The 27,005-nt window shown below is 46.3% G+C and overlaps 1 protein-coding gene across 1 annotated transcript in view; it reads left to right on the top strand.

The window, feature by feature from the left end:
• The window catches only part of herc1 (HECT and RLD domain containing E3 ubiquitin protein ligase family member 1), a 273,217-nt gene that overhangs the window by 31,764 nt on the left and 214,448 nt on the right, over positions 1 to 27,005 (top strand). The window contains exons 14-17 of the mRNA XM_064983713.1: positions 2,670 to 2,802; positions 5,282 to 5,473; positions 21,229 to 21,450; positions 23,187 to 23,360. Of these exons, the coding sequence (XP_064839785.1) occupies positions 2,670 to 2,802; positions 5,282 to 5,473; positions 21,229 to 21,450; positions 23,187 to 23,360 (721 nt within the window). The remainder of the gene's footprint in view (positions 1 to 2,669; positions 2,803 to 5,281; positions 5,474 to 21,228; positions 21,451 to 23,186; positions 23,361 to 27,005) is intronic.

Below are 27,005 nucleotides of genomic sequence, written 5' to 3' on the forward strand. Positions count from 1 at the left end.
CCTCCAGTAGTAATAGTTAGTTAGTAACATTGTCCTGGTCTATAATACCTCCAGTAGTAATAGTTAGTAACATTGTCCTGGTCTATAATACCTCCAGTAGTAATAGTTAGTAACATTGTCCTGGTCTATAATACCTCCAGTAGTAATAGTTAGTAACATTGTCCTGGTCTATAATACCTCCAGTAGTAATAGTTAGAAACATTGTCCTGGTCTATAATACCTCCAGTAGTAATAGTTAGTAACATTGTCCTGGTCTATAATACCTCCAGTAGTAATAGTTAGTTAGTAACATTGTCCTGGTCTATAATACCTCCAGTAGTAATAGTTAGTAACATTGTCCTGGTCTATAATACCTCCAGTAGTAATAGTTAGTTAGTAACATTGTCCTGGTCTATAATACCTCCAGTAGTAATAGTTAGTAACATTGTCCTGGTCTATAATACCTCCAGTTGTAATAGTTAGTTAGTAACATTGTCCTGGTCTATAATACCTCCAGTAGTAATAGTTAGTTAGTAACATTGTCCTGGTCTATAATACCTCCAGTAGTAATAGTTAGTAACATTGTCCTGGTCTATAATACCTCCAGTAGTAATAGTTAGTTAGTAACATTGTCCTGGTCTATAATACCTCCAGTTGTAATAGTTAGTTAGTAACATTGTCCTGGTCTATAATATCTCCAGTAGTAATAGTTAGTAACATTGTCCTGGTCTATAATACCTCCAGTAGTAATAGTTAGTTAGTAACATTGTCCTGGTCTATAATACCTCCAGTAGTAATAGTTAGTTAGTAACATTGTCCTGGTCTATAATACCTCCAGTAGTAATAGTTAGTAACATTGTCCTGGTCTATAATACCTCCAGTAGTAATAGTTAGTAACATTGTCCTGGTCTATAATACCTCCAGTTGTAATAGATAGTAACATTGTCCTGGTCTATAATACCTCCAGTAGTAATAGTTAGTTAGTAACATTGCCCTGGTCTATAATACCTCCAGTAGTAATAGTTAGTAACATTGTTCTGGTCTATAATAGCTCCAGTAGTAATAGTTAGTAACATTGTCCTGGTGTTTAATACCTCCAGAACTCTAGCAGTGTGGCTCTGCTCCATAAGCACCTCCAGTAGTAATAGTTAGTAACATTGTCCTGGTCTATAATACCTCCAGTAGTAATAGTTAGTTAGTAACATTGTCCTGGTCTATAATACCTCCAGTAGTAATAGTTAGTAACATTGTCCTGGTCTATAATACCCCCAGTAGTAATAGTTAGTTAGTAACATTGTCCTGGTCTATAATACCTCCAGTAGTAATAGTTAGTTAGTAACATTGTCCTGGTGTTTAATACCTCCAGTAGTAATAGTTAGTAACATTGTCCTGGTGTTTAATACCTCCAGAACTCTAGCAGTGTGGCTCTGCTCCATAAGCACCTCCAGTAGTAATAGTTAGTAACATTGTCCTGGTGTTTAATACCTCCAGAACTCTAGCAGTGTGGCTCTGCTCCATAAGCACCTCCAGTAGTAATAGTTAGTAACATTGTCCTGGTGTTTAATACCTCCAGAACTCTAGCAGTGTGGCTCTGCTCCATAAGCACCTCCAGTAGTAATAGTTAGTAACATTGTCCTGGTGTTTAATACCTCCAGAACTCTAGCAGTGTGGCTCTGCTCCATAAGCACCTCCAGTAGTAATAGTTAGTAACATTGTCCTGGTGTTTAATACCTCCAGAACTCTAGCAGTGTGGCTCTGCTCCATAAGCACCTCCAGTAGTAATAGTTAGTAACATTGTCCTGGTGTTTAATACCTCCAGAACTCTAGCAGTGTGGCTCTGCTCCATAAGCACCTCCAGTAGTAATAGTTAGTAACATTGTCCTGGTGTTTAATACCTCCAGAACTCTAGCAGTGTGGCTCTGCTCCATAAGCACCTCCAGTAGTAATAGTTAGTAACATTGTCCTGGTGTTTAATACCTCCAGAACTCTAGCAGTGTGGCTCTGCTCCATAAGCACCTCCAGTAGTAATAGTTAGTAACATTGTCCTGGTGTTTAATACCTCCAGAACTCTAGCAGTGTGGCTCTGCTCCATAAGCACCTCCAGTAGTAATAGTTAGTAACATTGTCCTGGTGTTTAATACCTCCAGAACTCTAGCAGTGTGGCTCTGCTCCATAAGCACCTCCAGTAGTAATAGTTAGTAACATTGTCCTGGTCTATAATACCTCCAGTAGTAATAGTTAGTTAGTAACATTGTTCTGGTCTATAATACCTCCAGTAGTAATAGTTAGTAACATTGTCCTGGTCTATAATACCTCCAGTAGTAATAGTTAGTAACATTGTCCTGGTGTTTAATACCTCCAGAACTCTAGCAGTGTGGCTCTGCTCCATAAGCACCTCCAGTAGTAATAGTTAGTAACATTGTCCTGGTGTTTAATACCTCCAGAACTCTAGCAGTGTGGCTCTGCTCCATAAGCACCTCCAGTAGTAATAGTTAGTAACATTGTCCTGGTGTTTAATACCTCCAGAACTCTAGCAGTGTGGCTCTGCTCCATAAGCACCTCCAGTAGTAATAGTTAGTAACATTGTCCTGGTGTTTAATACCTCCAGAACTCTAGCAGTGTGGCTCTGCTCCATAAGCACCTCCAGTAGTAATAGTTAGTAACATTGTCCTGGTGTTTAATACCTCCAGAACTCTAGCAGTGTGGCTCTGCTCCATAAGCACCTCCAGCTGCTGCTCCCCCACGCTACAGACATCTTCTCCCGCTCCGCCACCCTGCTGCAGGAGAGCTCCTGGAACGGCAGCATCAGAGAGAAACTACGAGGTTATTATGTCTACTACTGTATCACTCTGTCTGTCTGTCTGTCTGTCTCTCCCCTCTTTCTTTCTTTCTCCCTCCCTCCCTCCCTCCCTCCCTCCCTCCCTCCCTCCCTCCCTCCCTCCCTCCCTCCCTCCCTCCCTCCCTCCCTCCCTCCCTCCCTCCCTCCCTCCCTCCCTCCCTCCCTCCCCCTCTCTCTCTCTCTCTCTCTCTCTCTCTCTCTCTCTCTCTCTCTCTCTCTCCTTCTCCCTCTCTCTCCTTCCCTCTCTCCTTCTCTCTCTCTGTCTCCTTCTCCCACTCTCTCCTTCTCTCTCCCTCTCTCTCTCTCTCTCTCTCTCTCTCTCTCTCCTTCTCCCTCTCTCTCCTTCTCTCTCTCCTTCTCTCTCTCTCCTTCTCTCTCCTTCCCTCTCTCCCTCTCTCTCTCTCTCCTTCTCCCTCTCTCTCCTTCTCTCTCTCTCCTTCTCTCTCTCCTTCTCTCTCTCTCTCTCTCTCTCTCCCTCTCAATCTCTCTCTCTCACTCTCCTTCTCCCTCTCTCTCCTTCTCCCTCTCAATCTCTCTCTCTCTCTCTCTCTCTCTCTCCCTCTCTTAATAATAAAGTTATCAAATAAAACAAATGTAATATAATATAAATATTTTATTAAAGTAAATAACTGATGGTTGATAAGAGATAAGCAGTAATGGACAGTCACTACCGTCATGGGACTTGTATTAATTGTTTTATTCTGTTGTTACAGCATTTAACCCACATAATGCATAGTACATTTCATGTCTCTCTGTTCTAGATGTGATGTACATGTCACTTCCTGGTTTATTATCTGTCTGTCTCTGTTCTAGATGTGATGTACATGTCACTTCCTGGTTTATTATCTCTCTGTCTGTCTCTGTTCTAGATGTGATGTACATGTCACTTCCTGGTTTATTATCTCTCTGTCTCTGTTCTAGATGTGATGTACATGTCACTTCCTGGTTTATTATCTCTCTGTCTGTCTCTGTTCTAGATGTGATGTACATGTCACTTCCTGGTTTATTATCTCTCTGTCTCTGTTCTAGATGTGATGTACATGTCACTTCCTGGTTTATTAACTCTCTGTCTGTCTCTGTTGTAAATGTGATCTACGTGTCACTTCCTGGTTTATTATCTCTCTGTCTGTCTCTGTTCTAGATGTGATGTACATGTCACTTCCTGGTTTATTATCTGTCTGTCTCTGTTCTAGATGTGATGTACATGTCACTTCCTGGTTTATTAACTCTCTGTCTGTCTCTGTTCTAGATGTGATGTACATGTCACTTCCTGGTTTATTAACTCTCTGTCTGTCGCTGTTGTAGATGAGATGTACATGTCACTTCCTGGTTTATTATCTCTCTGTCTCTGTTCTAGATGTGATGTACATGTCACTTCCTGGTTTATTTACGCTCTGTCTGTCTCTTTGTTGTAAATGTGATCTACGTGTCACTTCCTGGTTTATTATCTCTCTGTCTGTCTCTGTCCTAGATGTGATCTACATGTCACTTCCTGGTTTATTATCTGTCTGTCTCTGTTCTAGATGAGATGTACATGTCACTTCCTGGTTTATTTACGCTCTGTCTGTCTCTGTTGTAAATGTGATCTACGTGTCACTTCCTGGTTTATTATCTCTCTGTCTGTCTCTGTTCTAGATGAGATGTACATGTCACTTCCTGGTTTATTATCTCTCTGTCTCTGTTCTAGATGTGATGTACATGTCACTTCCTGGTTTATTATCTCTCTGTCTGTCTCTGTTCTAGACGTGATGTACATGTCACTTCCTGGTTTATTATCTGTCTGTCTCTGTTCTAGATGAGATGTACATGTCACTTCCTGGTTTATTAACTCTCTGTCTGTCTCTGTCCTAGATGTGATCTACGTGTCACTTCCTGGTTTATTATCTCTCTGTCTGTCTCTGTTCTAGATGTGATGTACATGTCACTTCCTGGTTTATTAACTCTCTGTCTGTCTCTGTTGTAGATGAGATGTACATGTCACTTCCTGGTTTATTATCTCTCTGTCTGTCTCTGTTCTAGATGTGATGTACATGTCACTTCCTGGTTTATTAACTCTCTGTCTGTCTCTGTTGTAGATGAGATGTACATGTCACTTCCTGGTTTATTAACTCTCTGTCTGTCTCTGTTGTAGATGAGATGTACATGTCACTTCCTGGTTTATTAACTCTCTGTCTGTCTCTGTTCTAGACGTGATGTACATGTCACTTCCTGGTTTATTATCTGTCTGTCTCTGTTCTAGATGAGATGTACATGTCACTTCCTGGTTTATTAACTCTCTGTCTGTCTCTGTTCTAGATGAGATGTACATGTCACTTCCTGGTTTATTATCTCTCTGTCTGTCTCTGTTCTAGATGTGATGTACATGTCACTTCCTGGTTTATTAACTCTCTGTCTGTCTCTGTTGTAGATGAGATGTACATGTCACTTCCTGGTTTATTAACTCTCTGTCTGTCTCTGTCCTAGATGTGATCTACGTGTCTGCAGCAGGCAGTATGCTGTGTCAGATCGTCAACAGTCTACTACTACTACCAGTGTCTGTAGCCGGACCTCTGCTGAGCTACCTGCTAGACCTGCTGCCTCCTCTAGACTGTCTCAACAGACTGCTGCCTGCTGCCACACCGTTGGAAGACCAGGAGCTGCAGTGGCCTCTACATGGTGAGGAGATAGAGATGTAGTGGTCTCTACATGGTGAGGAAATAGAGCTGTAGTGGTCTACATGGTGAGGAGATAGAGCTGTAGTGGTCTCTACATGGTGAGGAAATAGAGATAGAGCTGCAGTGGCCTCTACATGGTGAGGAGATAGAGCTGTAGTGGCTTCTACATGGTGAGGAGATAGAGCTGTAGTGGCCTCTATATGGTGAGGAGATAGAGATAGAGCTGTAGTGGTCTCTACATGGTGAGGAAATAGAGATAGAGCTGCAGTGGCCTCTACATGGTGAGGAGATAGAGTTGTAGTGGCTTCTACATGGTGAGGAGATAGAGCTGTAGTGGCCTCTATATGGTGAGGAGATAGAGATAGAGCTGTAGTGGTCTCTACATGGTGAGGAGATAGAGATAGAGCTGCAGTGGCCTCTACATGGTGAGGAGATAGAGATAGAGCTGCAGTGGTCTCTACATGGTGAGGAGATAGAGGTAGAGCTGTAGTGGCTTCTACATGGTGAGGAGATAGAGTTGTAGTGACCTCTACATGGTGAGGAGATAGAGCTGTAGTGGCTTCTACATGGTGAGGAGATAGAGATGTAGTGACCTCTACATGGTGAGGAGATAGAGCTGTAGTGGCTTCTACATGGTGAGGAGATAGAGATGTAGTGACCTCTACATGGTGAGGAGATAGAGCTGTAGTGGCTTCTACATGGTGAGGAGATAGAGATAGAGCTGCAGTGGCCTCTACATGGTGAGGAGATAGAGATGTAGTGGCCTCTACATGGTGAGGAGATAGAGATAGAGCTGCAGTGGCCTCTACATGGTGAGGAGATAGAGCTGCAGTGGCCTCTACATGGTGAGGAGATAGAGGTAGAGCTGCAGTGGTCTCTACATGGTGAGGAGATAGAGCTGTAGTGGCTTCTACATGGTGAGGAGATAGAGCTGTAGTGGCCTCTATATGGTGAGGAGATAGAGATAGAGCTGTAGTGGTCTCTACATGGTGAGGAGATAGAGATAGAGCTGTAGTGGTCTCTACATGGTGAGGAGATAGAGATAGAGCTGCAGTGGCCTCTACATGGTGAGGAGATAGAGATAGAGCTGCAGTGGTCTCTACATGGTGAGGAGATAGAGCTGTAGTGACCTCTACATGGTGAGGAGATAGAGCTGTAGTGGCTTCTACATGGTGAGGAGATAGAGCTGTAGTGGCCTCTATATGGTGAGGAGATAGAGATAGAGCTGTAGTGGTCTCTACATGGTGAGGAAATAGAGATAGAGCTGCAGTGGCCTCTACATGGTGAGGAGATAGAGTTGTAGTGGCTTCTACATGGTGAGGAGATAGAGCTGTAGTGGCCTCTATATGGTGAGGAGATAGAGATAGAGCTGTAGTGGTCTCTACATGGTGAGGAGATAGAGATAGAGCTGCAGTGGTCTCTACATGGTGAGGAGATAGAGGTAGAGCTGTAGTGGCTTCTACATGGTGAGGAGATAGAGCTGTAGTGACCTCTACATGGTGAGGAGATAGAGCTGTAGTGGCTTCTACATGGTGAGGAGATAGAGATGTAGTGACCTCTACATGGTGAGGAGATAGAGCTGTAGTGGCTTCTACATGGTGAGGAGATAGAGATGTAGTGACCTCTACATGGTGAGGAGATAGAGCTGTAGTGGCTTCTACATGGTGAGGAGATAGAGATAGAGCTGCAGTGGCCTCTACATGGTGAGGAGATAGAGATGTAGTGGCCTCTACATGGTGAGGAGATAGAGATAGAGCTGCAGTGGCCTCTACATGGTGAGGAGATAGAGCTGCAGTGGCCTCTACATGGTGAGGAGATAGAGGTAGAGCTGCAGTGGTCTCTACATGGTGAGGAGATAGAGCTGTAGTGGCTTCTACATGGTGAGGAGATAGAGCTGTAGTGGCCTCTATATGGTGAGGAGATAGAGATAGAGCTGTAGTGGTCTCTACATGGTGAGGAGATAGAGATAGAGCTGCAGTGGCCTCTACATGGTGAGGAGATAGAGATAGAGCTGCAGTGGTCTCTACATGGTGAGGAGATAGAGGTAGAGCTGTAGTGGCTTCTACATGGTGAGGAGATAGAGCTGTAGTGACCTCTACATGGTGAGGAGATAGAGCTGTAGTGGCTTCTACATGGTGAGGAGATGGAGATGTAGTGACCTCTACATGGTGAGGAGATAGAGCTGTAGTGGCTTCTACATGGTGAGGAGATAGAGATGTAGTGACCTCTACATGGTGAGGAGATAGAGCTGTAGTGGCTTCTACATGGTGAGGAGATAGAGATAGAGCTGCAGTGGCCTCTACATGGTGAGGAGATAGAGATGTAGTGGCCTCTACATGGTGAGGAGATAGAGATAGAGCTGCAGTGGCCTCTACATGGTGAGGAGATAGAGCTGCAGTGGCCTCTACATGGTGAGGAGATAGAGGTAGAGCTGTAGTGGCTTCTACATGGTGAGGAGATAGAGCTGCAGTGGCCTCTACATGGTGAGGAGATAGAGGTAGAGCTGTAGTGGCTTCTACATGGTGAGGAGATAGAGATGTAGTGACCTCTACATGGTGAGGAGATAGAGCTGTAGTGGCCTCTATATGGTGAGGAGATAGAGATAGAGCTGTAGTGGTCTCTACATGGTGAGGAAATAGAGATAGAGCTGCAGTGGCCTCTACATGGTGAGGAGATAGAGTTGTAGTGGCTTCTACATGGTGAGGAGATAGAGCTGTAGTGGCCTCTATATGGTGAGGAGATAGAGATAGAGCTGTAGTGGTCTCTACATGGTGAGGAGATAGAGATAGAGCTGCAGTGGCCTCTACATGGTGAGGAGATAGAGATAGAGCTGCAGTGGTCTCTACATGGTGAGGAGATAGAGGTAGAGCTGTAGTGGCTTCTACATGGTGAGGAGATAGAGTTGTAGTGACCTCTACATGGTGAGGAGATAGAGCTGTAGTGGCTTCTACATGGTGAGGAGATAGAGATGTAGTGACCTCTACATGGTGAGGAGATAGAGCTGTAGTGGCTTCTACATGGTGAGGAGATAGAGATGTAGTGACCTCTACATGGTGAGGAGATAGAGCTGTAGTGGCTTCTACATGGTGAGGAGATAGAGATAGAGCTGCAGTGGCCTCTACATGGTGAGGAGATAGAGATGTAGTGGCCTCTACATGGTGAGGAGATAGAGATAGAGCTGCAGTGGCCTCTACATGGTGAGGAGATAGAGCTGCAGTGGCCTCTACATGGTGAGGAGATAGAGGTAGAGCTGCAGTGGTCTCTACATGGTGAGGAGATAGAGCTGTAGTGGCTTCTACATGGTGAGGAGATAGAGCTGTAGTGGCCTCTATATGGTGAGGAGATAGAGATAGAGCTGTAGTGGTCTCTACATGGTGAGGAGATAGAGATAGAGCTGCAGTGGCCTCTACATGGTGAGGAGATAGAGATAGAGCTGCAGTGGTCTCTACATGGTGAGGAGATAGAGGTAGAGCTGTAGTGGCTTCTACATGGTGAGGAGATAGAGCTGTAGTGACCTCTACATGGTGAGGAGATAGAGCTGTAGTGGCTTCTACATGGTGAGGAGATAGAGCTGTAGTGGCCTCTATATGGTGAGGAGATAGAGATAGAGCTGTAGTGGTCTCTACATGGTGAGGAAATAGAGATAGAGCTGCAGTGGCCTCTACATGGTGAGGAGATAGAGTTGTAGTGGCTTCTACATGGTGAGGAGATAGAGCTGTAGTGGCCTCTATATGGTGAGGAGATAGAGATAGAGCTGTAGTGGTCTCTACATGGTGAGGAGATAGAGATAGAGCTGCAGTGGCCTCTACATGGTGAGGAGATAGAGGTAGAGCTGTAGTGGCTTCTACATGGTGAGGAGATAGAGCTGTAGTGACCTCTACATGGTGAGGAGATAGAGCTGTAGTGGCTTCTACATGGTGAGGAGATAGAGATGTAGTGACCTCTACATGGTGAGGAGATAGAGCTGTAGTGGCTTCTACATGGTGAGGAGATAGAGATGTAGTGACCTCTACATGGTGAGGAGATAGAGCTGTAGTGGCTTCTACATGGTGAGGAGATAGAGATAGAGCTGCAGTGGCCTCTACATGGTGAGGAGATAGAGATGTAGTGGCCTCTACATGGTGAGGAGATAGAGATAGAGCTGCAGTGGCCTCTACATGGTGAGGAGATAGAGCTGCAGTGGCCTCTACATGGTGAGGAGATAGAGGTAGAGCTGCAGTGGTCTCTACATGGTGAGGAGATAGAGCTGTAGTGGCTTCTACATGGTGAGGAGATAGAGCTGTAGTGGCCTCTATATGGTGAGGAGATAGAGATAGAGCTGTAGTGGTCTCTACATGGTGAGGAGATAGAGATAGAGCTGCAGTGGCCTCTACATGGTGAGGAGATAGAGATAGAGCTGCAGTGGTCTCTACATGGTGAGGAGATAGAGGTAGAGCTGTAGTGGCTTCTACATGGTGAGGAAATAGAGCTGTAGTGACCTCTACATGGTGAGGAGATAGAGCTGTAGTGGCTTCTACATGGTGAGGAGATGGAGATGTAGTGACCTCTACATGGTGAGGAGATAGAGCTGTAGTGGCTTCTACATGGTGAGGAGATAGAGATGTAGTGACCTCTACATGGTGAGGAGATAGAGCTGTAGTGGCTTCTACATGGTGAGGAGATAGAGATAGAGCTGCAGTGGCCTCTACATGGTGAGGAGATAGAGATGTAGTGGCCTCTACATGGTGAGGAGATAGAGATAGAGCTGCAGTGGCCTCTACATGGTGAGGAGATAGAGCTGCAGTGGCCTCTACATGGTGAGGAGATAGAGGTAGAGCTGTAGTGGCTTCTACATGGTGAGGAGATAGAGCTGCAGTGGCCTCTACATGGTGAGGAGATAGAGGTAGAGCTGTAGTGGCTTCTACATGGTGAGGAGATAGAGATGTAGTGACCTCTACATGGTGAGGAGATAGAGCTGTAGTGGTCTCTACATGGTGAGGAAATAGAGATAGAGCTGCAGTGGCCTCTACATGGTGAGGAGATAGAGATAGAGCTGCAGTGGTCTCTACATGGTGAGGAGATAGAGGTAGAGCTGTAGTGGCTTCTACATGGTGAGGAGATAGAGCTGTAGTGACCTCTACATGGTGAGGAGATAGAGCTGTAGTGGCTTCTACATGGTGAGGAGATAGAGATGTAGTGACCTCTACATGGTGAGGAGATAGAGCTGTAGTGGCTTCTACATGGTGAGGAGATAGAGATGTAGTGACCTCTACATGGTGAGGAGATAGAGGTAGAGTTGTAGTGGCCTCTACATGGTGAGGAGATAGAGATGTAGTGATCACTACATGGTGAGGAGATAGAGATGTAGTGATCTCTACATGGTGAGGAGATAGAGCTGTAGTGGCTTCTACATGGTGAGGAGATAGAGATAGAGCTGCAGTGGCCTCTACATGGTGAGGAGATAGAGATGTAGTGGCCTCTACATGGTGAGGAGATAGAGCTGTAGTGGCTTCTACATGGTGAGGAGATAGAGATGTAGTGACCTCTACATGGTGAGGAGATAGAGCTGTAGTGGCTTCTACATGGTGAGGAGATAGAGCTGTAGTGACCTCTACATGGTGAGGAGATAGAGGTAGAGCTGTAGTGGCCTCTACATGGTGAGGCGATAGAGCTGTAGTGGCCTCTACATGGTGAGGCGATAGAGCTGTAGTGGCCTCTACATGGTGAGGAGATAGAGATGTAGTGACCTCTACATGGTGAGGAGATAGAGCTGTAGTGACCTCTACATGGTGAGGAGATAGAGATGTAGTGACCTCTACATGGTGAGGAGATAGAGATGTAGTGACCTCTACATGGTGAGGAGATAGAGCTGTAGTGACCTCTACATGGTGAGGAGATAGAGCTGTAGTGACCTCTACATGGTGAGGAGATAGAGATGTAGTGACCTCTACATGGTGAGGAGATAGAGATAGAGATGTAGTGACCTCTACATGGTGAGGAGATGGAGGTAGAGCTGTAGTGGCTTCTACATGGTGAGGAGATAGAGCTGCAGTGGCCTCTACATGGTGAGGAGATAGAGGTAGAGCTGTAGTGGCTTCTACATGGTGAGGAGATAGAGATGTAGTGACCTCTACATGGTGAGGAGATAGAGCTGTAGTGGTCTCTACATGGTGAGGAAATAGAGATAGAGCTGCAGTGGCCTCTACATGGTGAGGAGATAGAGATAGAGCTGCAGTGGTCTCTACATGGTGAGGAGATAGAGGTAGAGCTGTAGTGGCTTCTACATGGTGAGGAGATAGAGCTGTAGTGACCTCTACATGGTGAGGAGATAGAGCTGTAGTGGCTTCTACATGGTGAGGAGATAGAGATGTAGTGACCTCTACATGGTGAGGAGATAGAGCTGTAGTGGCTTCTACATGGTGAGGAGATAGAGATAGAGCTGCAGTGGCCTCTACATGGTGAGGAGATAGAGCTGTAGTGGCCTCTATATGGTGAGGAGATAGAGATAGAGCTGTAGTGGTCTCTACATGGTGAGGAAATAGAGATAGAGCTGCAGTGGCCTCTACATGGTGAGGAGATAGAGTTGTAGTGGCTTCTACATGGTGAGGAGATAGAGCTGTAGTGGCCTCTATATGGTGAGGAGATAGAGATAGAGCTGTAGTGGTCTCTACATGGTGAGGAGATAGAGATAGAGCTGCAGTGGTCTCTACATGGTGAGGAGATAGAGGTAGAGCTGTAGTGGCTTCTACATGGTGAGGAGATAGAGCTGTAGTGACCTCTACATGGTGAGGAGATAGAGCTGTAGTGGCTTCTACATGGTGAGGAGATAGAGATGTAGTGACCTCTACATGGTGAGGAGATAGAGCTGTAGTGGCTTCTACATGGTGAGGAGATAGAGATGTAGTGACCTCTACATGGTGAGGAGATAGAGCTGTAGTGGCTTCTACATGGTGAGGAGATAGAGATAGAGCTGCAGTGGCCTCTACATGGTGAGGAGATAGAGATGTAGTGGCCTCTACATGGTGAGGAGATAGAGATAGAGCTGCAGTGGCCTCTACATGGTGAGGAGATAGAGCTGCAGTGGCCTCTACATGGTGAGGAGATAGAGGTAGAGCTGCAGTGGTCTCTACATGGTGAGGAGATAGAGCTGTAGTGGCTTCTACATGGTGAGGAGATAGAGCTGTAGTGGCCTCTATATGGTGAGGAGATAGAGATAGAGCTGTAGTGGTCTCTACATGGTGAGGAGATAGAGATAGAGCTGCAGTGGCCTCTACATGGTGAGGAGATAGAGATAGAGCTGCAGTGGTCTCTACATGGTGAGGAGATAGAGGTAGAGCTGTAGTGGCTTCTACATGGTGAGGAGATAGAGCTGTAGTGACCTCTACATGGTGAGGAGATAGAGCTGTAGTGGCTTCTACATGGTGAGGAGATGGAGATGTAGTGACCTCTACATGGTGAGGAGATAGAGCTGTAGTGGCTTCTACATGGTGAGGAGATAGAGATGTAGTGACCTCTACATGGTGAGGAGATAGAGCTGTAGTGGCTTCTACATGGTGAGGAGATAGAGATAGAGCTGCAGTGGCCTCTACATGGTGAGGAGATAGAGATGTAGTGGCCTCTACATGGTGAGGAGATAGAGATAGAGCTGCAGTGGCCTCTACATGGTGAGGAGATAGAGCTGCAGTGGCCTCTACATGGTGAGGAGATAGAGGTAGAGCTGTAGTGGCTTCTACATGGTGAGGAGATAGAGCTGCAGTGGCCTCTACATGGTGAGGAGATAGAGGTAGAGCTGTAGTGGCTTCTACATGGTGAGGAGATAGAGATGTAGTGACCTCTACATGGTGAGGAGATAGAGCTGTAGTGGCCTCTATATGGTGAGGAGATAGAGATAGAGCTGTAGTGGTCTCTACATGGTGAGGAAATAGAGATAGAGCTGCAGTGGCCTCTACATGGTGAGGAGATAGAGTTGTAGTGGCTTCTACATGGTGAGGAGATAGAGCTGTAGTGGCCTCTATATGGTGAGGAGATAGAGATAGAGCTGTAGTGGTCTCTACATGGTGAGGAGATAGAGATAGAGCTGCAGTGGCCTCTACATGGTGAGGAGATAGAGATAGAGCTGCAGTGGTCTCTACATGGTGAGGAGATAGAGGTAGAGCTGTAGTGGCTTCTACATGGTGAGGAGATAGAGTTGTAGTGACCTCTACATGGTGAGGAGATAGAGCTGTAGTGGCTTCTACATGGTGAGGAGATAGAGATGTAGTGACCTCTACATGGTGAGGAGATAGAGCTGTAGTGGCTTCTACATGGTGAGGAGATAGAGATGTAGTGACCTCTACATGGTGAGGAGATAGAGCTGTAGTGGCTTCTACATGGTGAGGAGATAGAGATAGAGCTGCAGTGGCCTCTACATGGTGAGGAGATAGAGATGTAGTGGCCTCTACATGGTGAGGAGATAGAGATAGAGCTGCAGTGGCCTCTACATGGTGAGGAGATAGAGCTGCAGTGGCCTCTACATGGTGAGGAGATAGAGGTAGAGCTGCAGTGGTCTCTACATGGTGAGGAGATAGAGCTGTAGTGGCTTCTACATGGTGAGGAGATAGAGCTGTAGTGGCCTCTATATGGTGAGGAGATAGAGATAGAGCTGTAGTGGTCTCTACATGGTGAGGAGATAGAGATAGAGCTGCAGTGGCCTCTACATGGTGAGGAGATAGAGATAGAGCTGCAGTGGTCTCTACATGGTGAGGAGATAGAGGTAGAGCTGTAGTGGCTTCTACATGGTGAGGAGATAGAGCTGTAGTGACCTCTACATGGTGAGGAGATAGAGCTGTAGTGGCTTCTACATGGTGAGGAGATAGAGCTGTAGTGGCCTCTATATGGTGAGGAGATAGAGATAGAGCTGTAGTGGTCTCTACATGGTGAGGAAATAGAGATAGAGCTGCAGTGGCCTCTACATGGTGAGGAGATAGAGTTGTAGTGGCTTCTACATGGTGAGGAGATAGAGCTGTAGTGGCCTCTATATGGTGAGGAGATAGAGATAGAGCTGTAGTGGTCTCTACATGGTGAGGAGATAGAGATAGAGCTGCAGTGGCCTCTACATGGTGAGGAGATAGAGGTAGAGCTGTAGTGGCTTCTACATGGTGAGGAGATAGAGATGTAGTGACCTCTACATGGTGAGGAGATAGAGCTGTAGTGGCTTCTACATGGTGAGGAGATAGAGATGTAGTGACCTCTACATGGTGAGGAGATAGAGCTGTAGTGGCTTCTACATGGTGAGGAGATAGAGATAGAGCTGCAGTGGCCTCTACATGGTGAGGAGATAGAGATGTAGTGGCCTCTACATGGTGAGGAGATAGAGATAGAGCTGCAGTGGCCTCTACATGGTGAGGAGATAGAGCTGCAGTGGCCTCTACATGGTGAGGAGATAGAGCTGTAGTGGCTTCTACATGGTGAGGAGATAGAGCTGTAGTGGCCTCTATATGGTGAGGAGATAGAGATAGAGCTGTAGTGGTCTCTACATGGTGAGGAGATAGAGATAGAGCTGCAGTGGCCTCTACATGGTGAGGAGATAGAGATAGAGCTGCAGTGGTCTCTACATGGTGAGGAGATAGAGGTAGAGCTGTAGTGGCTTCTACATGTTGAGGAAATAGAGCTGTAGTGACCTCTACATGGTGAGGAGATAGAGCTGTAGTGGCTTCTACATGGTGAGGAGATGGAGATGTAGTGACCTCTACATGGTGAGGAGATAGAGCTGTAGTGGCTTCTACATGGTGAGGAGATAGAGATGTAGTGACCTCTACATGGTGAGGAGATAGAGCTGTAGTGGCTTCTACATGGTGAGGAGATAGAGATAGAGCTGCAGTGGCCTCTACATGGTGAGGAGATAGAGATGTAGTGGCCTCTACATGGTGAGGAGATAGAGATAGAGCTGCAGTGGCCTCTACATGGTGAGGAGATAGAGCTGCAGTGGCCTCTACATGGTGAGGAGATAGAGGTAGAGCTGTAGTGGCTTCTACATGGTGAGGAGATAGAGCTGCAGTGGCCTCTACATGGTGAGGAGATAGAGGTAGAGCTGTAGTGGCTTCTACATGGTGAGGAGATAGAGATGTAGTGACCTCTACATGGTGAGGAGATAGAGCTGTAGTGGTCTCTACATGGTGAGGAAATAGAGATAGAGCTGCAGTGGCCTCTACATGGTGAGGAGATAGAGATAGAGCTGCAGTGGTCTCTACATGGTGAGGAGATAGAGGTAGAGCTGTAGTGGCTTCTACATGGTGAGGAGATAGAGCTGTAGTGACCTCTACATGGTGAGGAGATAGAGCTGTAGTGGCTTCTACATGGTGAGGAGATAGAGATGTAGTGACCTCTACATGGTGAGGAGATAGAGCTGTAGTGGCTTCTACATGGTGAGGAGATAGAGATGTAGTGACCTCTACATGGTGAGGAGATAGAGGTAGAGTTGTAGTGGCCTCTACATGGTGAGGAGATAGAGATGTAGTGATCACTACATGGTGAGGAGATAGAGATGTAGTGATCTCTACATGGTGAGGAGATAGAGCTGTAGTGGCTTCTACATGGTGAGGAGATAGAGATAGAGCTGCAGTGGCCTCTACATGGTGAGGAGATAGAGATGTAGTGGCCTCTACATGGTGAGGAGATAGAGCTGTAGTGGCTTCTACATGGTGAGGAGATAGAGATGTAGTGACCTCTACATGGTGAGGAGATAGAGCTGTAGTGGCTTCTACATGGTGAGGAGATAGAGCTGTAGTGACCTCTACATGGTGAGGAGATAGAGGTAGAGCTGTAGTGGCCTCTACATGGTGAGGCGATAGAGCTGTAGTGGCCTCTACATGGTGAGGCGATAGAGCTGTAGTGGCCTCTACATGGTGAGGAGATAGAGATGTAGTGACCTCTACATGGTGAGGAGATAGAGCTGTAGTGACCTCTACATGGTGAGGAGATAGAGATGTAGTGACCTCTACATGGTGAGGAGATAGAGATGTAGTGACCTCTACATGGTGAGGAGATAGAGCTGTAGTGACCTCTACATGGTGAGGAGATAGAGCTGTAGTGACCTCTACATGGTGAGGAGATAGAGATGTAGTGACCTCTACATGGTGAGGAGATAGAGATAGAGATGTAGTGACCTCTACATGGTGAGGAGATGGAGGTAGAGCTGTAGTGGCTTCTACATGGTGAGGAGATAGAGCTGCAGTGGCCTCTACATGGTGAGGAGATAGAGGTAGAGCTGTAGTGGCTTCTACATGGTGAGGAGATAGAGATGTAGTGACCTCTACATGGTGAGGAGATAGAGCTGTAGTGGTCTCTACATGGTGAGGAAATAGAGATAGAGCTGCAGTGGCCTCTACATGGTGAGGAGATAGAGATAGAGCTGCAGTGGTCTCTACATGGTGAGGAGATAGAGGTAGAGCTGTAGTGGCTTCTACATGGTGAGGAGATAGAGCTGTAGTGACCTCTACATGGTGAGGAGATAGAGCTGTAGTGGCTTCTACATGGTGAGGAGATAGAGATGTAGTGACCTCTACATGGTGAGGAGATAGAGCTGTAGTGGCTTCTACATGGTGAGGAGATAGAGATAGAGCTGCAGTGGCCTCTACATGGTGAGGAGATAGAGCTGCAGTGGCCTCTACATGGTGAGGAGATAGAGCTGCAGTGGCCTCTACATGGTGAGGAGATAGAGGTAGAGCTGTAGTGGCTTCTACATGGTGAGGAGATAGAGATGTAGTGACCTCTACATGGTGAGGAGATAGAGCTGTAGTGGCTTCTACATGGTGAGGAGATAGAGATGTAGTGACCTCTACATGGTGAGGAGATAGAGCTGTAGTGGCTTCTACATGGTGAGGAGATAGAGCTGTAGTGACCTCTACATGGTGAGGAGATAGAGGTAGAGCTGTAGTGGCCTCTACATGGTGAGGCGATAGAGCTGTAGTGGCCTCTACATGGTGAGGCAATAGAGCTGTAGTGGCCTCTACATGGTGAGGAGATAGAGCTGTAGTGGTCTCTACATGGTGAGGAGATAGAGATGTAGTGACCTCTACATGGTGAGGAGATAGAGCTGTAGTGACCTCTACATGGTGAGGAGATAGAGATGTAGTGACCTCTACATGGTGAGGAGATAGAGATGTAGTGACCTCTACATGGTGAGGAGATAGAGCTGTAGTGACCTCTACATGGTGAGGAGATAGAGCTGTAGTGACCTCTACATGGTGAGGAGATAGAGATGTAGTGACCTCTACATGGTGAGGAGATAGAGATAGAGATGTAGTGGCCACTACATGGTGAGGAGGTAGAGCTGTAGTGACCTCTACATGGTGAGGAGATAGAGATGTAGTGGCCTCTACATGGTGAGGAGGTAGAGCTGTAGTGACCTCTACATGGTGAGGAGATAGAGATGTAGTGGCCTCTACATGGTGAGGAGATAGAGATGTAGTGGTCTCTACATGGTGAGGAGATAGCGATGTAGTGACCTCTACATGGTGAGGAGATAGAGATAGAGATGTAGTGGTCTCTACATGGTGAGGAGATAGCGATGTAGTGACCTCTACATGGTGAGGAGATAGAGATAGAGCTGTAGTGGCCTACATGGTGAGGAGGTAGAGCTGTAGTGACCTCTACATGGTGAGGAGATAGAGATAGAGCTATAGTGGCCTACATGGTGAGGAGATAGAGATAGAGCTGTAGTGGTCTCTACATGGTGAGGAGATAGAGATAGAGCTGTAGTGACCTCTACATGGTGAGGAGATAGAGATAGAGCTGTAGTGGTCTCTACATGGTGAGGAGATAGAGATGTAGTGGCCTCTACATGGTGAGGAGATAGAGATAGAGATGTAGTGGTCTCTACATGGTGAGGAGATAGAGCTAGAGCTGTAGTGGTCTCTACATGGTGAGGAGATAGAGCTAGAGCTGTAGTGGTCTCTACATGGTGAGGAGATAGAGATAGAGCTGTAGTGGTCTCTACATGGTGAGGAGGTAGATCATTATTAGAGATATTTATTGCTATGGGTGAATCCTGTGTATCTGGATGGAGGGGACCAGGCTGAAGTGAATGGCATCTATGTATAGCCTAGTGGCTGTGTTATGTGTCATGTTGTCCATGTTGTCTTTTAGCAGATAACGGTGTTCTCCCTATCCATAGATTGTTAGGATCAATGTTGAATGTACTACTCTCTTCGTCACATACCCCTGCTATTGACGAGAGTAATGGTTATCTCACAGAATGTCTGCCCCCCATCTCTCTCTCTCTGTCTGTCTCTCTCTCTTTCTGTCTCTCTCTCTTTCTGTCTCTGTCTCACTCTCTCTCTTTCTGTCTCTCTTTCTGTCTCTCTCGCTTTCTCTCTCTCTCTCTCTCTCTCTGTCTCTCTCTCTCTTTTTCTCTTTCTCTCTCTCTCTCTCTGTCTCTCTCTGTCTCTCTCTCTCTCTGTCTCTCTCTGTCTCTCTCTGTCTCTCTCTCTGTCTCTCTCTCTGTTTCTCTCTCTGTCTCTCTCTCTCTGTCTCTCTCTGTTTCTCTCTCTGTCTCTCTCTCTGTTTCTCTCTCTGTCTCTCTCTCTCTCTGTCTCTCTCTCTCTCTCTCTCTCTCTCTCTCTCTCTGTCTCTCTCTGTCTCTCTCTGTCTCTCTCTCTCTCTCTGTCTCTCTCTCTGTCTCTCTCTCTCTGTCTCTCTCTGTCTCTCTCTCTCTCTCTGTCTCTCTCTCTCTCTCTCTCTCTCTCTCTCTCTCTGTCTCTCTCTGTCTCTCTCTGTCTCTCTCTCTGTCTCTCTCTCTGTCTCTCTCTCTCTGTCTCTCTCTGTCTCTCTCTCTCTCTCTGTCTCTCTCTCTCTCTCTCTCTCTCTCTCTCTCAAATTTCAAATTCAAACTGCTTTATTGGCATGAAAAACATTGTGTCAATATTGCCAAAGCAACAATGTATACAATATACATTGTAACAAAATTCTAAATGATAGCAAATATAAAATATAAAAGTGTAGTAAATAATAATACAAAATTAAATACAAAAATAATAATAATTACAGTAATAACAATAATAGCAATAACAATTAAGTTACTGCTTACTATGCAGATGTTATTATTCAGTGTCCCTCAGGCTATGGCAGGAAAATACATATTTGGCTGCAAGAGGAGCCATTGCTCCTTCGCCCATGAGTATTCTTAGTTTTTCCTCTGGGTTCAATTTGTAAAAATTTGGAATATGTTTAGTAATTTCTGTGAATAATGAATCTCTTTGTGAGGAATATTTATCACAGTAAAGGAGAAAGTGCATCTCTGTCTCTACCTCCCCTGTTATGCAGTGACCACATACACGCTCCTCTTTGGGTAGCCATGTCTTTTTATGTCTGCCGGTTTCTATTGCCAATCGGTGGTCACTCAGCCTGTACTTGGTAAGGATCTGTCTCTGCTTCGTATCTCTGACAGAGTAGAGATAATCAGCCAATTCATATTCTCTGTTTAGGGTCAGATAGCAATTTAGTCGGCTTTGGGATTTTGTTTCATTTTTCCAATGTTGTAAATATGATTCCTTTGATTGGTTCATGATTTTGCTTATTGGAATTCTTTCTTTTGAAGCAGTGCTGGTGTCAGCTTGGTTGGTGAGGTCCAACACCAGCTGACTGAGAGGGCTCGTTTCTGGGCTCAGCTCTTGGGTTTGAAGTGATTTAAATTGCAAATTAATTAAATCTCTCTCTCTCTCTCTCTCTGTCTCTCTCCGTCTCTCTCTCTCTCTGTCTGTCTCTCTCGCTCTGTCTCTCTCTGTCTCTCTCTCTCTCTCTCTCTCTGTCTCTCTCTGTCTCTCTCTGTCTCTCTCTCTCTCTCTCTCTCTCTCTGTCTCTGTCTCTCTCTCTCTCTCTCTCTCTCTCTCTCTCTCTCTCTGTCTCTCTGTCTCTCTCTCTCTCTGTCTCTCTCTCTCTCTGTCTCTCTCTCTCTCTCTCTCTCTGTCTCTCAATTCAATTCAATTCAATTCAAGGGGCTTTATTGGCATGGGAAACATGTGTTAACATTGCCAAAGCAAGTAAGGTATATAATATATAAAGTGAAATAAACAATAAAAATTAACAGTAGACATCACACATACAGAAGTTTCAAAACAATAAAGACATTACAAATGTCATATTATATATATATACAGTGTTTTTACAATGTGCAAATGGTAAAGGACACAAGATAAAATAAATAAGCATAGATATGTGTTGTATTTACAATGGTGCGTGTTCTTCACTGGTTGCCCTTTTCTCGTGGCAACAGGTCACAAATCTTGCTGCTCTGATGGCACACTGTGGAATTTCACCCAGTAGATATGGGAGTTTTTCAAAATTGGATTTGTTTTCGAATTCTTTGTGGATCTGTGTAATCTGAGGGAAATATGTCTCTCTAATATGGTCATACATTGGGCAGGAGGTTAGGAAGTGCAGCTCAGTTTCCACCTCATTTTGTGGGCAGTGAGCACATAGCCTGTCTTCTCTTGAGAGCCATGTCTGCCTACGTCGGCCTTTCTCAATAGCAAGGCTATGCTCGCTGAGTCTGTACATAGTCAAAGCTTTCCTTAATTTTGGGTCAGTCACAGTGGTCAGGTATTCTGCCGCTGTGTACTCTCTGTGTAGGGCCAAATAGCATTCTAGTTTGCTCTGTTTTTTTGTTAATTCTTTCCAGTGTGTCAAGTAATTATCTTTTTTTTTTTTTTTTTGTCTCTCTCTCTCCGTCTCTCTCTCTCTCTCTGTCTCTCTCTCTGTCTGTCTCTCTCTCCGTCTCTCTGTCTCTCTCTGTGTCTCCAGGAGCCCCAGACTTTGTGGACCCTGCAGGGCAGCCCCTGTCCCAGCCGGCCCAGTCCTGGGTGTGGCTGGTGGATCTGGAGCGTACTGCAGGCCTGCTGGTGGGCCGCTGCCTGGGGGGCATGCTGCAGGGAGCCCCCCCCTCTCTAGAGGAACAGGATACAGGCTACTGGCTGAAAACCCCCCTGTTCAGCAACGGGCTGGAGATGGACATCCCTCAACTAGGTAGGAAACACGGCATCGATAGTGTAGATATTATATAGGGGCGTTAGTGGGCTCCTGAGTGTTGCAGCGGTCTAAGGCACTGCAGCTCAGTGCGAGAGGCGTCACGACAGACACCCTGGTTCGAATCCAGGCTGTATCACAACCGGCCGTGATTGGGAGTCCCATAGGGCGGCGCACAATTGCCCCAGCGTCGTCCGGGTTTGACCGGTGTAGGCCGTCATTGTATATAAGAATGTGTTCTTTACTGACTTGCCTAGTTAAATAAAGGTTAAATTAATAAATAAATAAAATTAAATCACTGACTTCCCTCTAGATTACTGTTTGAAGTGGTTCCTATCTGATGACCCCCCCTCTAGATAACTGTTAGAAGTGGTTCCTATCTGATGACCCCCCTCTAGATAACTGTTAGAATTGGTTCCTATCTGATGACCCCCCCTCTAGATAACTGTTAGAAGTGGTTCCTATCTGATGCCCCCCCTCTAGATAACTGTTAGAAGTGGTTCCTATCTGATGACCCCCCCTCTAGATAACTGTTAGAAGTGGTTCCTATCTGATGACCCCCCTCTAGATAACTGTTAGAAGTGGTTCCTATCTGATGACCCCCCCCTCTAGAAAACTAGAAAACTGTTAGAAGTGGTTCGTATCTGATGACCCCCCTCTATATAACTGTTAGAAGTGGTTCCTATCTGATGACACCCCCCTCTAGATAACTGTTAGAAGTGGTCCTATCTGATGACCCCCCTATAGATAACTGTTAGAAGTGGTCCTATCTGATGACCCCCCTCTAGATAACTGTTAGAAGTGGTTCCTATCTGATGACCCCCCTCTAGATAACTGTTAGAAGTGGTCCTATCTGATGACCCCCCTAGATAACTGTTAGAGGTGGTCCTATCTGATGACCCCCCTCTAGATAACTGTTAGAAGTGGTCCTATCTGATGACCCCCCTCTAGATAACTGTTAGAGGTGGTCCTATCTGATGACCCCCCTATAGATAACTGTTAGAAGTGGTCCTATCTGATGACCCCCCTCTAGATAACTGTTAGAAGTGGTCCTATCTGATGACCCCCCCCTCTAGATAACTGTTAGAGGTGGTCCTATCTGATGACCCCCCTCTAGATAACTGTTAGAAGTGGTCCTATCTGATGACCCCCCTAGATAACTGTTAGAGGTGGTCCTATCTGATGACCCCCTCTAGATAACTGTTAGAAGTGGTCCTATCTGATGACCCCCCTATAGATAACTGTTAGAAGTGGTCCTATCTGATGACCCCCTCTAGATAACTGTTAGAAGTGGCTCCTATCTGATGACCCCCCTCTAGATAACTGTTAGAAGTGGTTCCTATCTGATGACCCCCCTATAGATAACTGTTAGAAGTGGTTCCTATCTGATGACCCCCCTATAGATAACTGTTAGAAGTGGTTCCTATCTGATGACCCCCCTATAGATAACTGTTAGAAGTGGTTCCTATCTGATGACCCCCCCTATAGATAACTGTTAGAAGTGGTTCCTATCTGATTTATTTTCATTCTGATCTGTTTCTATCTATTCTCTGACGATGCTGGCCCCTGCTGTGTTTGTATGTGCCTTAGATAACTGTTAGAAGTGGTTCCTATCTGATGACCCCCCCCTATAGATAACTGTTAGAAGTGGTTCCTATCTGATTTATTTTCATTCTGATCTGTTTCTATCTATTCTCTGACGATGCTGGCCCCTGCTGTGTTTGTATGTGCCTTAGATAACTGCATCAGCTGGCTGTTAGAGGAGGCCCTCTCAGGGAACGAGGAGCAGAAACCAGTTGACTGTCCTCTGAGAGCAGACATGAGCGTCCTGGTGGAGCTGGCCCTGGGCTCCACTAAGGAACCCACCAACAGTCTCTGGAGCAACATGCAGGACTACGCCACCAGCAAAGGTACCGGGGGGGACTATAATACATGAGGGGGGGGGGGGGACTATAATACATGAGGGGGGGGACTATAATACATGAGGGGGGGACTATAATACATGAGGGGGGGACTATAATACATGAGGGGGGGGACTATAATACATGAGGGGGGGGGGACTATAATACATGAGGGGGGGACTATAATACATGAGGGGGGGGACTATAATACATGAGGGGGGGGACTATAATACATGAGGGGGGGACTATAATACATGAGAGGGGGGGGGCTATAATACATGAGGGGGGACTATAATACAAGAGGGGGGGGGGACTATAATACATGAGGGGGGGGACTATAATACATGAGGGGGGGGACTATAATACATGAGGGGGGGACTATAATACATGAGGGGGGGGACTATAATACATGAGGGGGGGGACTATAATACATGAGGGGGGGAACTATAATACATGAGGGGGGGGGGGACTATAATACATGAGGGGGTGGACTATAATACATGAGGGGGGGGAACTATAATACATGGGGGGGGCTATAATACATGAGGGGGTGGACTATAATACATGAGGGGGGGGGGACTATAATACATGGGGGGGGGACTATAATACATGAGGGGGGAACTATAATACATGAGGGGGGGACTATAATACATGAGGGGGTGGACTATAATACATGGGGGGGGGCTATAATACATGAGGGGGGACTATAATACATGAGGGGGGGGGGGGACTATAATACATGGGGGGTGGACTATAATACATGAGGGGGGAACTATAATACATGGGGGGGGGCTATAATACATGAGGGGGGACTATAATACATGAGGGGGGGGACTATAATACATGAGGGGGGGGGGGACTATAATACATGAGGGGGGAACTATAATACATGGGGGGGGACTATAATACATGAGGGGGTGGACTATAATACATGAGGGGGGAACTATAATACATGGGGGGGCTATAATACATGAGGGGGTGGACTATAATACACGAGGGGGGGGACTATAATACATGAGGGGGGGAACTATAATACATGAGGGGGGGACTATAATACATGAGGGGGATGGACTATAATACATGAGGGGGGAACTATAATACATGGGGGGGCTATAATACATGAGGGGGGACTATAATACATGAGGGGGGACTATAATACATGAGGGGGGGGGGGACTATAATACATGGGGGGACTATAATACATGAGGGGGGGACTATAATACATGAGGGGGGGACTATAATACATGGGGGGGACTATAATACATGGGGGGGGGGGGGGGACTATAATACATGGGGGGGGACTATAATACATGAGGGGGGGGGGGACTATAATACATGAGGGGGGACTATAATACATGGGGGGGGGACTATAATACATGAGGGGGGGACTATAATACATGAGGGGGGGACTATAATACATGAGGGGGGGACTATAATACATGAGGGGGGGACTATAATACATGGGGGGACTATAATACATGGGGGGGGGGGACTATAATACATGAGGGGGGGGGGACTATAATACATGAGGGGGGGGACTATAATACATGAGGGGGGGACTATAATACATGAGGGGGACTATAATACATGGGGGGACTATAATACATGGGGGGGGGGGGGACTATAATACATGAGGGGGGGGACTATAATACATGGGGGGGGGACTATAATACATGAGGGGGGACTATAATACATGAGGGGGACTATAATACATGAGGGGGACTATAATACATGAGGGGGGGACTATAATACATGAGGGGGGACTATAATACATGGGGGGGGACTATAATACATGAGGGGGGGGACTATAATACATGAGGGGGGACTATAATACATGAGGGGGGAGGGACTATAATACATGAGGGGGGACTATAATACATGAGGGGGACTATAATACATGAGGAGGGGGACTATAATACATGAGGGGGGGGACTATAATACATGAGGGGGGGGACTATAATACATGAGGGGGGGGAATATAATACATGAGGGGGGGGGAATATAATACATGAGGGGGGGGGGGGACTATAATACATGAGGGGGGGACTATAATACATGAGGGGGGGACTATAATACATGAGGGGGGACTATAATACATGAGGGGGGGACTATAATACATGAGGGGGGGACTATAATACATGAGGGGGGGACTATAATACATGAGGGGGGACTATAATACATGAGGAGGGGGGACTATAATACATGAGGGGGGGGACTATAATACATGAGGGGGGGGACTATAATACATGAGGGGGGGGGGACTATAATACATGAGGGGGACTATAATACATGAGGGGGGACTATAATACATGAGGGGGGGACTATAATACATGAGGGGGGACTATAATACATGAGGGGGGGGACTATAATACATGAGGGGGGACTATAATACATGAGGGGGGGGGACTATAATACATGAGGGGGGAATATAATACATGAGGGGGGGGGACTATAATACATGAGGGGGGACTATAATACATGAGGGGGGGGACTATAATACATGAGGGGGGACTATAATACATGAGGGGGGGGACTATAATACATGAGGGGGGGACTATAATACATGGGGGGGGGGACTATAATACATGAGGGGGGACTATAATACATGAGGGGGGACTATAATACATGAGGGGGTGGACTATAATACATGAGGGGGGGGGGGGACTATAATACATGAGGGGGGGGGACTATAATACATGGGGGGACTATAATACATGAGGGGGGGGACTATAATACATGAGGGGGGGACTATAATACATGAGGGGGGGGACTATAATACATGAGGGGGGGGACTATAATACATGAGGGGGGGACTATAATACATGAGGGGGGACTATAATACATGAGGGGGGGGACTATAATACATGAGGGGGGGGGACTATAATATATGAGGGGGGACTATAATACATGAGGGGGGGGGGACTATAATACTTGAGGGGGGGACTATAATACATGAGGGGGGGACTATAATACATGGGGGGGGACTATAATACATGAGGGGGGGGACTATAATACATGAGGGGGGGGACTATAATACATGAGGGGGGACTATAATACATGAGGGGGGGGGACTATAATACATGAGGGGGGGGGGACTATAATACATGAGGGGGGGGGACTATAATACATGATTGAAATGGTTGTGGATTGTATAACAGTGGTGGAATGATTTACAAGTAGTGGACGTACATCCTGTTACTTCCAGATGGAAGGTTTCAAAAACGTCATGAATGAATCCTCCCTCTGTTTATTGAGTGATGCCTGCTCTCTGTTGAATGCTCCCACTGTTTATTGAGTGATGCCCGCTCTCTGTTGAATGCTCCCACTGTTTATTGTGTGATGCCTGCTCTCTGTTGAATGCTCCCACTGTTTATTGAGTGATGCCTGCTCTCTGTTGCATGCTCCCACAGTTTATTGAGTGGTGCCTGCTCTCTGTTAAATGCTCCCACAGTTTATTGAGTGATGCCCGCTCTCCGTTAAATGCTCCCACAGTTTATTCAGTTTGTTGAGTGATGCCCGCTCTCTGTTGAATGCTCCCACTGTTTATTGAGTGATGCCCGCTCTCTGTTGAATGCTCCCACTGTTTATTGAGTGATGCCTGCTCTCTGTTGCATGCTCCCACAGTTTATTGAGTGATGCCCGCTCTCTGTTAAA

The sequence above is a fragment of the Oncorhynchus masou genome, chromosome 2 (genome assembly GCF_036934945.1).
Source record: "Oncorhynchus masou masou isolate Uvic2021 chromosome 2, UVic_Omas_1.1, whole genome shotgun sequence".
Lineage (NCBI taxonomy): Eukaryota > Metazoa > Chordata > Actinopteri > Salmoniformes > Salmonidae > Oncorhynchus > Oncorhynchus masou.